We start from the raw sequence: 14,638 nt of genomic DNA, 5'->3' as shown, positions 1-14,638 counted from the left end.
ATCGATGCCAAAATAAGATATATTACGTGTGAGGGGTGGGGTTTGTTGTGCCTGGAACCACTTATTAAATTTTCGATGTATTTTTGAAATGTTACAAATGTTCCTTTCCTTCTAACGGTCCATATTTTGATGGTTTATAACATTTAAATGGTTACAGATATCAGTCTGGTTCCTATTGATCACTGATAGAAGTCATATATGGACTTTGACTGAATGAGATGAGTTCTCCTCCAGTGAAAGTCCTGTCCACTTCTATAGTTAGATTGATCTGCATCCAGACCACAGGACTGGAACATAAAATAAGATAAGATAAGACTTTATTGATCCCACCATGGGAAAATTTAACAGTATATAGAACAGAACCTGACAACCTCACACATTCAGCTGGTATTGATTTACATGGAATATGACGCTGACATACAGGGACACTGGAACTATTTTTTCGTAGACCGACAGCACCGAGTATTAAAGTAACTCATACATGTCGGCTTCTTTAACTTCTTTAAGTGCCTACGGGAGGAATGTAATATCACATAAAAACACCCCTTTTTTTCCCACATCAGTCAGTTCTGCTGTTTTTTTTTCTGTTATTAGTTGACTCAGTGCTCAGAACGTTGACACACAGAAGCGCACTAGTGTTATTTACTGTCGCACTCACAACAGCTGCATATTTGAGGTTGGCTTCAGTCTGAGAGACAAGGCACTAACTTTTGATCACTTAATTGTTCATTCCTCGAAGGGTTTGCGGTGCTGCGGTCGCTAATTGAACTTGGGCAGCATAGGGCACGTAAGGGCACAACTGAAAAAGACTGCACTGGCAAATACACAAGGATGAGAGCAAAAAATAACAGCCAGAGCCCAGATTTAGAGTCCTACTCTTGTGGCCTTTTTTCAGATTATAGGGTGGAAAAAGCGTTTTTTTTTTTTTTCTCCTTTTTTTCATGTGTTTTTACTTCATGGGGGTTGAGTGTGCAACATAGGCTGGGTTCACTTACAACTGAGAGGGAGTCATTAGCTTGTCACTTCATTTATTTTAGGACTGCATGGCATTTTAAGACAGTATTCATTGCTGTCTCATCACTCAAGTGTGCGGTGTCGTCGCCTTATTATTACTCACACACCCTTTACCAGTGTGACCAGTGCTCCCAAACAAATAACGCATTCAGCGGTCTCCGCCTGACGAGTTCATTCAACACCTTTTTTAAACTCCGCTGCTAATGTTCTGTGACAGTTTGATACCTTCCTCCATCACATCGGCCTGTTTCTCTGTCCCCTCAGGTAAGGACCGGGTCTTCAACACCCCCCTTTGTGAGCAGGGGATCGTTGGATTCGGTATTGGAGTGGCTGTCGCCGGTGCCACGGCCATCGCTGAAATCCAGTTCGCTGATTACATCTATCCAGCGTTTGACCAGGTGAGAAACGCGAGCGTTCCAAAGAATGATGTTCCAAAGAATGATGGGAAACCTGGAGTGGAGCATTTATCACATTTGCAGAGACATTTGTTTAACCCATAAAGACCCTGTATGAATTTTGTGGCAGTTCCCAAATGAATTTTTCTCTCCATGTAACTTTTCTTAAATAATGAATCACCATTTATTTTAATACTATCCTCTGCATTTTGTATTTTTCACTGTAAGTCATGTATTTTCTGAGATTTAGTTTAGATGTACATGAAAACTGAGCTAAACCCATCAAACCCGTCTTTATGGGTTAAAGTTTTACCACCTTGCACCAGAACCTAAACGTACATATGTCATTACATGTGTGGGTGAGATAATAATAGTTAAAATGAGCTAAAGCAGACTGTTCTGTAGGATGAGTCCAATTTTAAAACCAAATCTTCAGTTACACCCTGATGTCAAGACAAGTCAGCGACATGTCCTCACTTTCATTTTTCATATCCTGCAGGTGTTTTATAAGTGCACCTTTTTTATTGTGTATTTTAAGTTCTATTGGAAAAACAACGTGGCCAGACAACACTCTTTTCTGCGTCTTCCTGCTCCTCCGTGTTTCCTGAGTAAGATTAATGTGGTATTAACAGCACACACAGGACAGTGGGCAACGCTGCTGCTTTTCCACACAGACATTTGTGTCATTTTGTCTGTTCTCACGAACTGCAAGATAAATGCGTGTCCCCGATATGTCAAGGCAACATAAAGTAGAAAATGTGATAATGGGGCGAGTTTCTAAAGGCTCCTTTTGTTGTGCAAAAGCAACATTAGATATAATCTGGTGTCAGGCCTTGAGTGGGCTCCCTCTCACCGTCTGTGCTCTCACTTAAAATGATGCAGTCCAAACTGACCTTAGTGAGACATAAAAGCCGAATTAACGGCCCACCTGAGTGTCACGGACAAAAACTCAGGACACCTTTTTGGAAGAAAATCACTGTAAGAAACTGTAGAAGTACGAAAAAGGAACCAGACACTCGAGGTGATTTCGCTCGTTAAAAAATAAAATAGGACTTTAATGTCTTTAAGAGAAAAACCAGAGAGAGTGGCTCGACACATGAAGTCTACGTCCAGCGTCCACAGGTGTGGTCTTTATTCAGGATAAAGGGAATGAATGTCAGGATTTTCACTAAATAACTCATTTTAACCCTTTAACCCCTGACGTGTCTGCAGTGAGTATAATATATGATTTATGTTAAATATTCATAAAAATTTAACTATTTACTCAACAGATCAAATTTCCAGTCGTGCTGATACAACTGACTATATTCTTTCCATAGACATCTGAGCATGCTCAGTTCACCCTCCACCACCTGAGGAATGGGGGTCGATGGTTTTCCTTGTGTTTTTTTGGTTTTACTGTTATTTCCAGTGTTGTGGTGATTTTAGTTTTTGTTGTGGTGAGTTTTGACCATGTAACTGCTTTTTGGAGTTCAACCAGGTAAAAAAAAACTGGACTGATTTAGAAAAAAAAGAGCCCAAAACAAAAACTACTGGGCCCAAATTCAAATAAATGTTGCTTTTTTTTTTTTTTTATTTATATATATAACTTAATTTTTTTCTACATTTTGTTTTGTAGTTTATTATTTTTTCTTCAAATTTGTTCAGTTTGTGGCTTATTTTGTTCATGTTACTTATTATTTTGTTGGTTTATTAGTCATTTTTGTTCATTTTATTGATCACTTTGGCTGTTTTTGTTCATTTTGTTGCTTATTTTATTCTTTTTTTTTGACCATGTAACTGCTTTATGGAGTTCAATCAGGTATCAAAAAGCAGTCGGACTCATTTAGAAAAAAAAGAGGCCAAAACATAAACTGCTGGGCCCAAATTCAAGTCGTTGTTGTTCAGTGTGTTCCAGTTCACAGTTGATGTTCAACATCCTTATTCTCTTATTGATGTCCATTCTAGTGTCTTATTTAATCCAAACCTGTCAAACTTCAATTCCTCTCATTGTCTTTTTCTGTTATTCCACCCGTTTTTGACCCTAAAACACACAGTAAAACAAAACCACTGAAGAAAAGGAACACAAGCACATACTCACAGCAGCTTTAATGAACCTGAAACAGACGCAGATTCGCAGCAGCACCTTTACCTGGAATTAGGGCTCAGGGGTTGAAGATGAATTAAGTCGCTCTGTATGAATACGTTGTGTTCATAAATATGACAGATGGTATTTCAGTCTCTGGTTGAAGTCGAATATTTAATCCAGTTTAGGTTATTAGGTTTAATGTCATCATTATCATGTGTTTTCTACCCAAACCACCTTAAAAAGTTAACTCTACTGTGTCGTCTTTGCAGAATTTCAGATGCTAAGGATCAGTAAAGTTTGGTCCTTGTGTCGTTTCATCTAATAATGTGTACTCGTATTAAAGGGCTCATATTTGTCTAAACCCACTTTTTTTAGTCTTTGGTTCATTTATTTGTGTATTTGGACCCTAATAGTTCATACAGTTTGAATTTGAACTCTCCAGCTGCTGCAAAGCTATCTTTATATTCATTTTGGCAAAAATTCAGTGGATTTCTACAACCTGTTGTAATTCCTGCTTAATTTGTTACGTTTTGTAACTAGTTGCTTCATGACATTTGCACATATAAGGTCCAGACTTCAGACCAACATTTCTCCGAGTACGACATAATTGTTTGTCAGCAGCGGCGGTTGTAGTCCATACTGAAAATATGTCCAAACTTGGAGCCCATTACCTCAAATGTTCAGTAGTCAGTTGAATGGAACAGAGCAGCACAGCCGACAATTTGGAGGGGGCGGGGCCTGAAGTGGCTCATGTGCATTTAAAGGGCCAGCGCTCCAAACCACCTTCCTGGTGTCATTACTCAGAAATAGGGTTGAAGATGGACCTGTGGAGTTGAATGAATGAAGAATTCAGACCCAAGCTAAATAATGCACTAAAACATAAGGGCCTGTGCAATAATCTGGGACTATTTTATGCATTAATGGCTTATTTTATGATCACTGCATATTTTTAGGCACTACCTGATTGTTTTGCATGCATGTGTGTAGTGTGGGTGTGGAGTATGAATGGAATAATTTATCCTTTAGTATTTATTGCTCTTGCACTTTTTTATGGGTCCCATTTTTATCTTATGCTTTAAAATTTCATTGTATTTATCTGCAATGACAATAAAAAGAATCTAATCTAATCTAAGCGGCGCATTTACAGTTTATGTAGACAACAGGGAAATGTTTGAAAATGAAGAATTCCATTTAAAAAAACAAAATATCACTCCTTTAATGTGAATCATTTCAATGTTTTTCCAGATAGTCAATGAAGCAGCGAAGTACCGCTACCGCTCCGGGAACTTGTTCGATTGTGGAAACCTGACCATCCGGGCCCCGTGGGGCTGCGTCGGCCACGGATCACTGTACCACTCCCAGAGCCCAGAGGCCTTCTTCGCCCACTGCCCTGGCATCAAGGTCAGTCATACAGCTCATCACAGGTCACATGATCCCTGCAGCTTCACAGGTCTACAAGTCAAATGCTTCCAGAATGAAACTAGTTAAACTTTACCAAATTTGAGTCGCTCATAAAGACAAATTAAGTCCAAAGTGATAGTGGGTGATAGTTTCTAAGATACAGTCTTGTCTCTCAGAGCCACCGGTTCTACTTCAAAACAGTGTCTGCACATGACAATACATTCACGTTCCAGGTTCTATCAGTGGAACATTTCTAAATCTATTGTATAAATGTACAGGGTGGGGAAGCAAAATTTACAATGAACGTTTAGTTGTTTTTTTCTCAGCAGGCACTACGTCAATTGTTTTGAAACCAAACATATAGTGATGTCATAATCATACCTAACACTATTATCCATACCTTTTCAGAAACTTTTGCCCATATGAGTAATCAGGAAAGCAAACGTCAAAGAGTGTGTGATTTGCTGAAAGCACTCGTCACACCAAAGGAGATTTCAAAAATAGTTGGAGTGTCCATAAAGACTGTTTATAATGGAAAGAAGAGAATGACTATGAGCAAAACTATTACGAGAAAGTCTGGAAGATACTATTAAAGAAGAATGGGAGAAGTTGTCACCCGAATATTTGAGGAACACTTGCGCAAGTTTCAGGAAGCGTGTGAAGGCAGTTATTGAGAAAGAAGGAGGACACATAGAATAAAAACATTTTCTATTATGTAAATTTTCTTGTGGCCAATGAATTCTCATGACTTTCAATAACCTAATTGGTCGTACACTGTCTTTCAATCCCTGCCTCAAAATATTGTAAATTTTGCTTCCCCACCCTGTACATAAATCAACATATATGTGGAAGAACACACCATCATATATATTGAAAACATGAGCTAACCAGGACGTTTGTCATTTGTTTTCTGATTCATCTTATTAAAGTATGTAAAAATTTAGCACATTTAATGTCTAAAGCAGATATTTTCTAAGAAATTGTAGAGCAGTGATATTGAACCAAAGCAGAACATCATGGATTAGAATGTGACAAAGAACAATAAATGTACATCATTATGGTAATGAACAGGTAAAACATTAAAAATAGGCCTCAATGAGCTCATTGGATAAAATCCTGTAGCACAACGCCTCCCACTATGACAGCACACAGATGGATTGATGTTTATAAACTATATGGACATAAATATTGGGACACTTCATGTCTACAGCTGTCAGATGTCCTGTTCATGATGATTTGAGATAAAAGCATCAATATTTCCTTAAAGTTTAATGGGAGACTTTTCCTCCGAACTGAAATGTGAAGAAAGATGGTGGTTAGCAAAAAACAAACCAGTAAAATGAACAGAATAAGCACCAAAATTGATAAAAATGATTAAAAAAGGCTCAAAATGAACAAGAATAAAGAACAGAGCATCATAATGAGCAAAATACACCCAAATAAAGAAAGTAGATGGTTAGTTGTGGTAGAAAATTGCCATTTATTGTCAGAACACAAAAAATATTTTAGAAATTTAGAGGAAGAACATTTAAAACCATAATCATGCATTTAAAAAAAAAAACAAACAGAAAATCCCAAATCATTGTGGAGAGAAGTTAAGTCAAAACCATCCCTGAGGCATTCTGGAAGCAAAGATAATTTAAACCAAACTAACCAATGCAATGATAGTTATCCTAAGATAAAACTATATTCTAACATTAGTCATTATTTTGTATCCCAGACCCCTGTTAGAAAAGAAACACCTGAATTCAATGTGTCCACATACTTTTGTCCATATAGTGTACATATACTTTATTGATCCCAAATTAAGAAATTGTAGTGTAGCAGCAGCAGGATGACACACGGTAAAAATAGAATATAAGAATAAAAAAAATAGAACACAAGAGCAAACACATTATATTTTATAAATTAGAAGTGTAAAAACAGACATGGTTAAAACTCTGGACATTTAAACGGTAAGATTAGTAAGTCAAATGGAAACAGGAGGATGTGTATGCGTTGCACTTGTTCAACATGAAAACATAACCACCTTTTCTTTTTTTGTTACTTATCTGTGTTGTGACTCCAGATTACACATTGTGAAGTAGAAGTACAGTTAAATGAAACGTCCTTGGCGTTTGCTCAGATATTTGAATAAGCTATCACTGCTTTTCTTACGCTGATTAAACGACTGCTACTTTTAATTCTTCTTCACGCTCTGAACTCCACTCCACTCCTCTTATGTCTTTACGACTTAATGAGGGATGACACTGTGTTGAGCGTTCTTTAAACACCGACTGTCATGTGTTAAAAGTGTCACATAGCATTCCTCCTTGCCCTTTCTTTTTTTTGTTTTGCAAGATTACACATTATCATTATCATGCAAGTTGTTCATATGCCACAGACTGGAAAATATGATTTTTCAGCCTCAGTGGCTTGACTTGGAGTAACCGCCGCAAAAAGCAATAAACATGTTGTCTCTCAGTAAAGGTCAGGCTGATAAATGTTAATCTTCATGCATACTATCAGCCTAGTTAGCTCCATCTGGGGTCATTCCCAACACTCAACCTGACAGGCTTATTTCTGCTGCGGCTCAGCGTTGTCATGGTACCTGAATTTGGTCCTAAACACAGTTGAGAAATATGATACAATTTTGAAGCTGGAGAGAAACAAGTGAAACTAGACCTGGAAGCAGGTAATGTCAGGGTTGTAAGCGTTCTGAGTCACAGCAGCCGTAATGATTAAGGGTTAAACACATGCTTTAACACCTGTTTATCTTTTTCCGTTGGTGGAGTATTGTTTTCACGTGATGCTAAGCGGCTCATGCTAATGGACCATGGCTCAAAACGGCAACAGACAGATGGTGTTTTTTCAGCATCGGAGGAAAAACAAAGTATCTACGCTGTCATTTGCACCGTTTTTTTTTTTTTGTTTTTTTTTAGTGACTGATGTTTTCTATGTTCAGATGAAATAAATAATGCAGCTGGATGTCAAACATTTTTACAGCCAGATCCTGTGACAATAGGAAATATACACAAGTAGTCGCTTTTCCGTTGGACATATGCACAAAATTTTACCGATATTTACTAAATGTTGAATAAATAAAATAATTAATTAATTAATTAATTAATTAATTTAAAAAATGTTGAAAAAACAAAATTGCGTAATGTCGGTTTTTCCATTGAATCACAAATGTGATAATTTGTTTATTTATTATTGCGAGATGACACAAGAAGTCGCTCCATAAACATGTTGACGAACATAAATATCGTGTTGATTTACAGATACACTACAAACAAGTTAAGAATATTTAATTTTTTTTGTGTCTTTTTTTCGCCATTTGTAAATAAAACTGTCTGGTCATTAAAAAAATGTGTTTCAACTCAATTCACACACAAAAAAGTAAAAAGCGCTGTGCAGGAATCCCAACTGAAAAAAATAGCCTAAAAATTGAAAATATCTTTATGTTTTGGTTTGTCGCGTATATTCATTATTCTTATATATTTCCCCTCTATTTCATACTAAATTAAAAAATGAATGGGTTTCCTGATGTGTCCTCACATACCGGGCCATGTTTCTTTTAAAACTCTTCTTCGCTTGTAATGTCCGTCAACATCCGTTTTTTTTTTTTTTTTTGGTTTTGTTTTGGGGTTTTTTAATCATGTGACTCTAGTTGTGGAGGAAAGTCTTTCCATTGCAGTTTTGCGTGATATACCATTTGCGCTATGCCTGAAAAGCCACCTCTCGCCAGTGTAAAAACTTTTAATCGAAAAACAAGAGTTTTGCGAAATTGTCATTTTTTTTTATTAGGTAAATTTTACCCTGTAAAACCTGGCCCATCAAAAACTAGCCACAAAATTCAAATTGTTTGGAATTTTATTGGACCTTTTAACAAAATCCAGACAAAATATTTTGCCGTATTATTTTATGATAGATTTTTGTGTCACATTTGATAGATTTAGTGTTTTTATAAAGCACCTTAAATACCTGCAGTATCAAATGTGATACATTTTTAACACAATGTAACTGTACTATAAAGAATCAATTATCAAGTAACTATGCGTTGTTTCAGTATATGAAGTACTTAAAAAAAGACTAACAATATAAATTTTCCTCTCAACATAACTTTTTGAAAATTACTAATGACTTTCCTGCAAAATGAGTGTTTGAAGATTTAACATTAGCAGCCATATTGAAAATGGCTAAAAAAATTAAAATAAAATACCCCTTTTACTGTCTGCAGTGGGATGATAATCCACCAGGGGGCAGAAAACACGTATCGGGTCATGTAAAACAGATTTATAAGGAAAGTAGTGGTCTTTATGATAAGATAGAGGTCTTAAAACCTGGTGTAGCAAATATGTTTTTTTAGGGTTAAAGGAAAAACTGTAATCTAATGTAACTGTAATCCCTTATCTACATGGCATGATGAGTCTCTGAAGGGGTTTATGAGACTGAACATGTGGTAAATCATAGGCCAAGGTCTTCAATCACCAGATTTCAACTCTATTAAACACTTGTAGGAGGCTGTGGATCATAATGTTAGACAGCACTCACCACTGTTGTCATCAAACACCAAATGAGGGATGTTTTCAGGATGGATGGTGTCCATCCCTCAAGCAGAGTTCACAGACTTGTAGAATCGATGCCAAGACACAATGAAGACAATGTACACCGATCAGCTGCGACATTCAGACCACTGACGGTATTAATATTGATGATGTCTTTCCAATGGGACCTGTCACCGGGTGGATATATTAGTAAAAAGTAAACATTTAGACCTCGATCCCATAGGTCAAGTTTATTTATAAAGCACATTTAAAACAATGCAAAGTGCTGTATAAAATATAAGATATGCTAAAACTAGTAAAATAAAAATAGATGTACGATATACTCAAACTTATGAAAACAGATACACAATAATATGATACATGGTATGTAAAACTAGGGGTGAAAGAAAATATCGGTTCTGCAATATATCGCGATATTTCATTTCACAATACTGTACCGATATTAAAAAGTACTGTATCAATATTTTTAGGTATTTATTCAAATGCAGATATTTTGACGGTTCATTTTTATTTATTTTTTTTATTTTTATTTTTTTACATTTTATTTATTATTATTTAACACTGTTTTATTCAATAATGTCACTTCCTTTGTTGGAATTGCACAAAAATAATGTTCTGATGTTAGTTCTGAACTAATAGAATATGAACATTTGAGCAGGATCTTAAACTGTAATCCTACTATATAATGCACGTTTCAGCCCCGCCCCGTGTCCGTCCCATCGATGTCCGTCCGTCCGATCAATGTTGCAACGCGGGACACGGGAGGGCGTTTGGGTGCAATGCCGCTGTTGCACCACACGAGGGCATTTTAGCGACGGGTACAATGCTGCTAGTGTCTGTAAAACACAATTTCAGTTTGAACACAGGAACATTTTGTGATATAGCATCAGATCCTGTTGTGATCAAATAAAAATGTGTTTAGTATTTGTGCATATTTCTAGTGTAATTCAATTCTCCAAGGAAATAATCATTAAAAAAAAAAAGAACCAAACAAAAAATTGCCTTTTTAACAGTATCGTGATATATCATATCGTGATCCTGGTATTGTGATTTGTATCGTATTGCCAGATTCTTGCCAATACACACCCCTGTGTAAAACACAACCAGAAGATAAAACAAATAAAAGTCACACGCTTGTATTAAAAGCCTGTGCAAATAGGTTGGTCTTTAGAAGATATTCATGGACTGTACACATATGATATGTTGGGGCAATGAACAAGAGAAAATCAACGTAAATGACGACTGGGTGCCAAAAAGAAGAGCAACATCAGTTATTTGGAATTATTTCAGCTACAAGAAGGATGAAACTGAAACGTGTTCAGTGTTGACAGTGTCGTCCACCTGTCGACACGATGAGAGGAAACACAACTTATTTGTTTGAACATTTACGTCGGCACCACACAGCTGTTATATACATATATATATGTTTTTTCATATCGCAGTATATATCGCAGGCAGGGATGTAACGATTACTGGTATAACGATAAACCGTGGTAAAATTGTAGATGGTTAGTATTAGAGTTTAAATCCTAATTATCATGATAACCGTGTTCAATTACTGCACTTTTAGGGGAAAAAACACCTATGAAAAGATATGTTTTTATGTCAAATATTTGAGTATAGTTTTAATTTATTACAATTTTGATTTTACATACCAAATATTTGGAACCAATATTCACTTTTAAAGTCTTTGAAAAGATCCATTAAGCATCTTTGTGTTATTTATGCAATAAATGATATACATTTTTCAAATCGGATTTTATATATTTTTTGTGTTTTCTGTCCTTTTGTGTTGATATAATAGGTTAAAGTGAAAAAAGAATAGGCAGATGATACAGATGAAGTTGTGCTGAAAAAAAAGATACCAAACATGGGTATTGTAAACATTTGTTTATATAGTTTATAAAGGCAAAATGAAAAGTACTGAAAAATGGCCAAAATAGGCTCAGACCACTAAGGGTTAATATTTGAATGTTTCTGCCAACAGAAAGCACATTGTGCCAATTATTTTATTTTATTTTTATTTTTTTAAATACAACTTGGTTAAATTATTTCAGTGTGTATAAGTACTTTTTGAACATTTTCAGCACAATTTAAATAATACCGTGATAATGATGCTAATCATGATAATTTTAGTCACAATAACCGTCATCCCTAATCGCAGGGTTGAAAAAAATCACAATGTCAGTTTTTTTCAATATCGTGCAGCCCTGTTTATGGGTAAAAAAAAAATAACGCGTTTAAAAAAGTCTAATGAACGTTGGCCTAATGAGCTGTGTTTGTGTCCTCAGGTTGTCATACCCCGTGGCCCTGTGCAGGCTAAGGGTCTGCTCCTCTCCTGCATCAGTGATAAGAACCCTTGCATATTCTTTGAGCCCAAGATCCTTTATAGAGCAGCAGGTAAGAGTCATTACTTTGAATCATTAGCCCCCCCCCCCTCCTTTCAGCACCCTAACTCCAAGGCGCTCTTGTTTGCAAGGTTTCACTATTGAAAGCAAATGTTCTCCCTTTCAAGTGTCTGAGGCAAGATAAACAAACAATACGCCTCACCGCAAGCGACGTTAGCGAGATCAGGATCCCAAGTGTGAAGCCGACCATCTAAATGGGCTGTGAAGTGTTGACAGTGCCGAGCTAAACCCCCACCACCACCACCACCCCCCTCCCTGTGAGGACAACATCAGTGCTCAGATTAGCACCGCTACACTTACGATCAGGACGGCTTGAGGCAGGCGGCGGTGAAAAGTGTCCAGCAGTGTGTTAATCAACTTGCACACTTGTTGGCAGATGTTGAATCGCAGTTGTGTCATGTGGTAGTAACTGTAGATGCAGAGTTCTGTACTGATCGTGAGGCCGGTGTTGGAGGTTTAACCCTTAGATGAGTGTCTGGACCCTCCACTCCACCAAAAATGGGTTAAAAATGACCCGTGTTAAAATCAGTGTGTTTTTATGTCACTTTTGTCATTTTGTCATGTTTAAAGTAATCAACTGTATTATATTTTGGTCCACAAAAGAATGATTTCATGTTTATAAATTTCTTTATTTTTCTTTTTTTTTCTAAACATTTTTAACAATTACATTTTTTAAAAATATTTTGAAAATTTAAAAACCAAAGTATACATAATATCTAATAGTGCGGGGGTCGGCAGGAGGCTCATGATGACGTTAGTGGGTGTTTAAAAAAGGTTGAGAAACACTGGTTCATAATATGTAGCATATAACAGCAATAGAGCAATGTCAACATCCAGTTTGTGAGCGAGTCAAAGGTTCAGATGTAATTCCACTGTAAATGAATGTGGGTCATTTTGACCCAACGATGAAAGCTTGGGGCAGTAATACTACAAATAATACAATAATACAAAAACTACAGTTGCATAAAATCTATAAAAGGTTATTTGAACATTTAAATGGCATTATGTCAATAACATGTTTTTTAAGGAATACCTGTAATATGAAAGAGCAACTTTCCGTTACAAAGATTTTGCAAGAAATGAACCTCACCAGGTCATTTTTAACCTGTCTAATGCCGCTACATGGAACCGGCTCAACTCGGGTACCAGGTACTATTCCTGAAGACCTTTTCCATTACAGGATATGACGGACTTTAGAGTACCTGGACATCATAGCGGCGTGGTGTATAACTTCCATGATGTCTGCTCAGAGAGTTGCTGATAACCTCGCTCGATGCATGTTGTCTCGTCAAGCTCACACTGAATTTTTTCATCTGCCACCAAGGACAGAAATGTCTGAACCTCCTCGACCGACTGCGGTGTAGTTTTGCGGGCTGCCGTCATGTGAATTAATCTACCGGTATATTTACTGTAACCTTCCGCATCTTTTTTTTTTTTTTTTTTTTTGTTAAATGACGGATTGCCGCACTTTGACAGCACAATGATGCAGAGACAACGCTCTGACCATTCAGTTGTCTGCAGTGTGTACACGTCATGTTTTAGTATCTGTTCACCCGTTTTGGAACCTCGGTGAAGTAGATACCAAAAAACTAGTACCAGATTCCAGGTCCTTTTACGTAATGGAAATGCAAAAAGGCAGAGTCGAGTCGAGCTAATACCATGCTGTGGAAATGCGGCATAAGGGTTCAGCGCCAACGTCGCAATTTGGCAACAAGTAATGTAACTGAATGAAACGGACAGGTTTTGAAATCTTTATATAAAATTGTATATTAATTAAAAAAAACAAAAAAACAACTCAAGTGCCCAAAGGGTTGAATATGATGTTTGAGCTCATTATACTAATGAAAGATCTAAACCAGATTGGTGGTACCAGCCTCAGATTTAACGCTTTTTGATAAGAGCCAGATAAGGTTGTGAAATCTTCCTGCCAAGCCGCGTGTATTTCAGTTATGGCAGTGGATCAGTGATAGCTGTCCAAATCTTTCTTATGTCAGAGTGGAGTCTGATATTAAAACCACTCATCAGCAAACGGGGAGTTACTCTATTCATCACATCTCCCACATTGTTTTCTCAAGTTGTTACAGTGTATTGTGTGTGTGTAGTGTAGTGTAGTGTAGTGTAGTGTAGTGTATCCACAGCCACACCTGCTGCAAGTTCCAACTCCAAACATATGAAACATGTTTGGAAGAAACGTGTAAGTCCAAACTAGTTCGTCAAGCAGCTTCGGTGGTTTTCACATTAATGCACAGACCCTCTTTCTTAGGTTTTTCATGTTTTCTGATTTTAAATCCATGTGACAAATCACTCATCCATCTCTTATGAGGCAGTTAGTACGTGTAGTACATGAGATATTTTGATTCCTCCATGAGGCAGAGGTCCACATGCCTCTAATGATCTCTGTTCAGATGGTGAAGTCATGTTTTTAATTGCATCGGCCTTTTTTCTTTCGCAGAAAAGGATAAAAACCGCACATTTCTCTCATCAAGGACATACTGTTTAGCATGGCCTCAGACTCCACTTATTAAACCATAACCCAGTTTTCATAATTCGATTTTGCCCTTCTGCAAAATACCATTATTCCACTCAAACGGCCTATTTTCTGTCTGGTCTGAAAGCCTAAACCTGGACTCACACATGCATGACCCAAGTCTTTTATGTTGGTTTAACATAGTAAGTTGTCACAGTGGGCACTTTTCCTTTCCTTTACAGCTTCTCGAAGACTTAAAGACATTATGGAAGTCATTCAGAGTTTCCAGAAAGGTCTCAAACCCGCGTCTCCCCACAGTATAATTACTTTGCCTA

At 36.9% G+C, this 14,638-nt stretch overlaps 1 protein-coding gene across 1 annotated transcript in view; it reads left to right on the top strand.

Moving 5' to 3' along the window:
* Positions 1 to 14,638, top strand: part of bckdhb (branched chain keto acid dehydrogenase E1 subunit beta) — a 108,209-nt gene that overhangs the window by 10,685 nt on the left and 82,886 nt on the right. Inside the window, exons 4-6 of the mRNA XM_030157118.1 lie at positions 1,279 to 1,412; positions 4,723 to 4,878; positions 11,720 to 11,828. Coding sequence (XP_030012978.1) covers positions 1,279 to 1,412; positions 4,723 to 4,878; positions 11,720 to 11,828 — 399 coding nt within the window. The remainder of the gene's footprint in view (positions 1 to 1,278; positions 1,413 to 4,722; positions 4,879 to 11,719; positions 11,829 to 14,638) is intronic.

The sequence above is a fragment of the Sphaeramia orbicularis genome, chromosome 16 (assembly GCF_902148855.1).
Source record: "Sphaeramia orbicularis chromosome 16, fSphaOr1.1, whole genome shotgun sequence".
Classification (NCBI taxonomy): domain Eukaryota; kingdom Metazoa; phylum Chordata; class Actinopteri; order Kurtiformes; family Apogonidae; genus Sphaeramia; species Sphaeramia orbicularis.
This window is presented reverse-complemented; position numbering and strand designations above follow the sequence as displayed.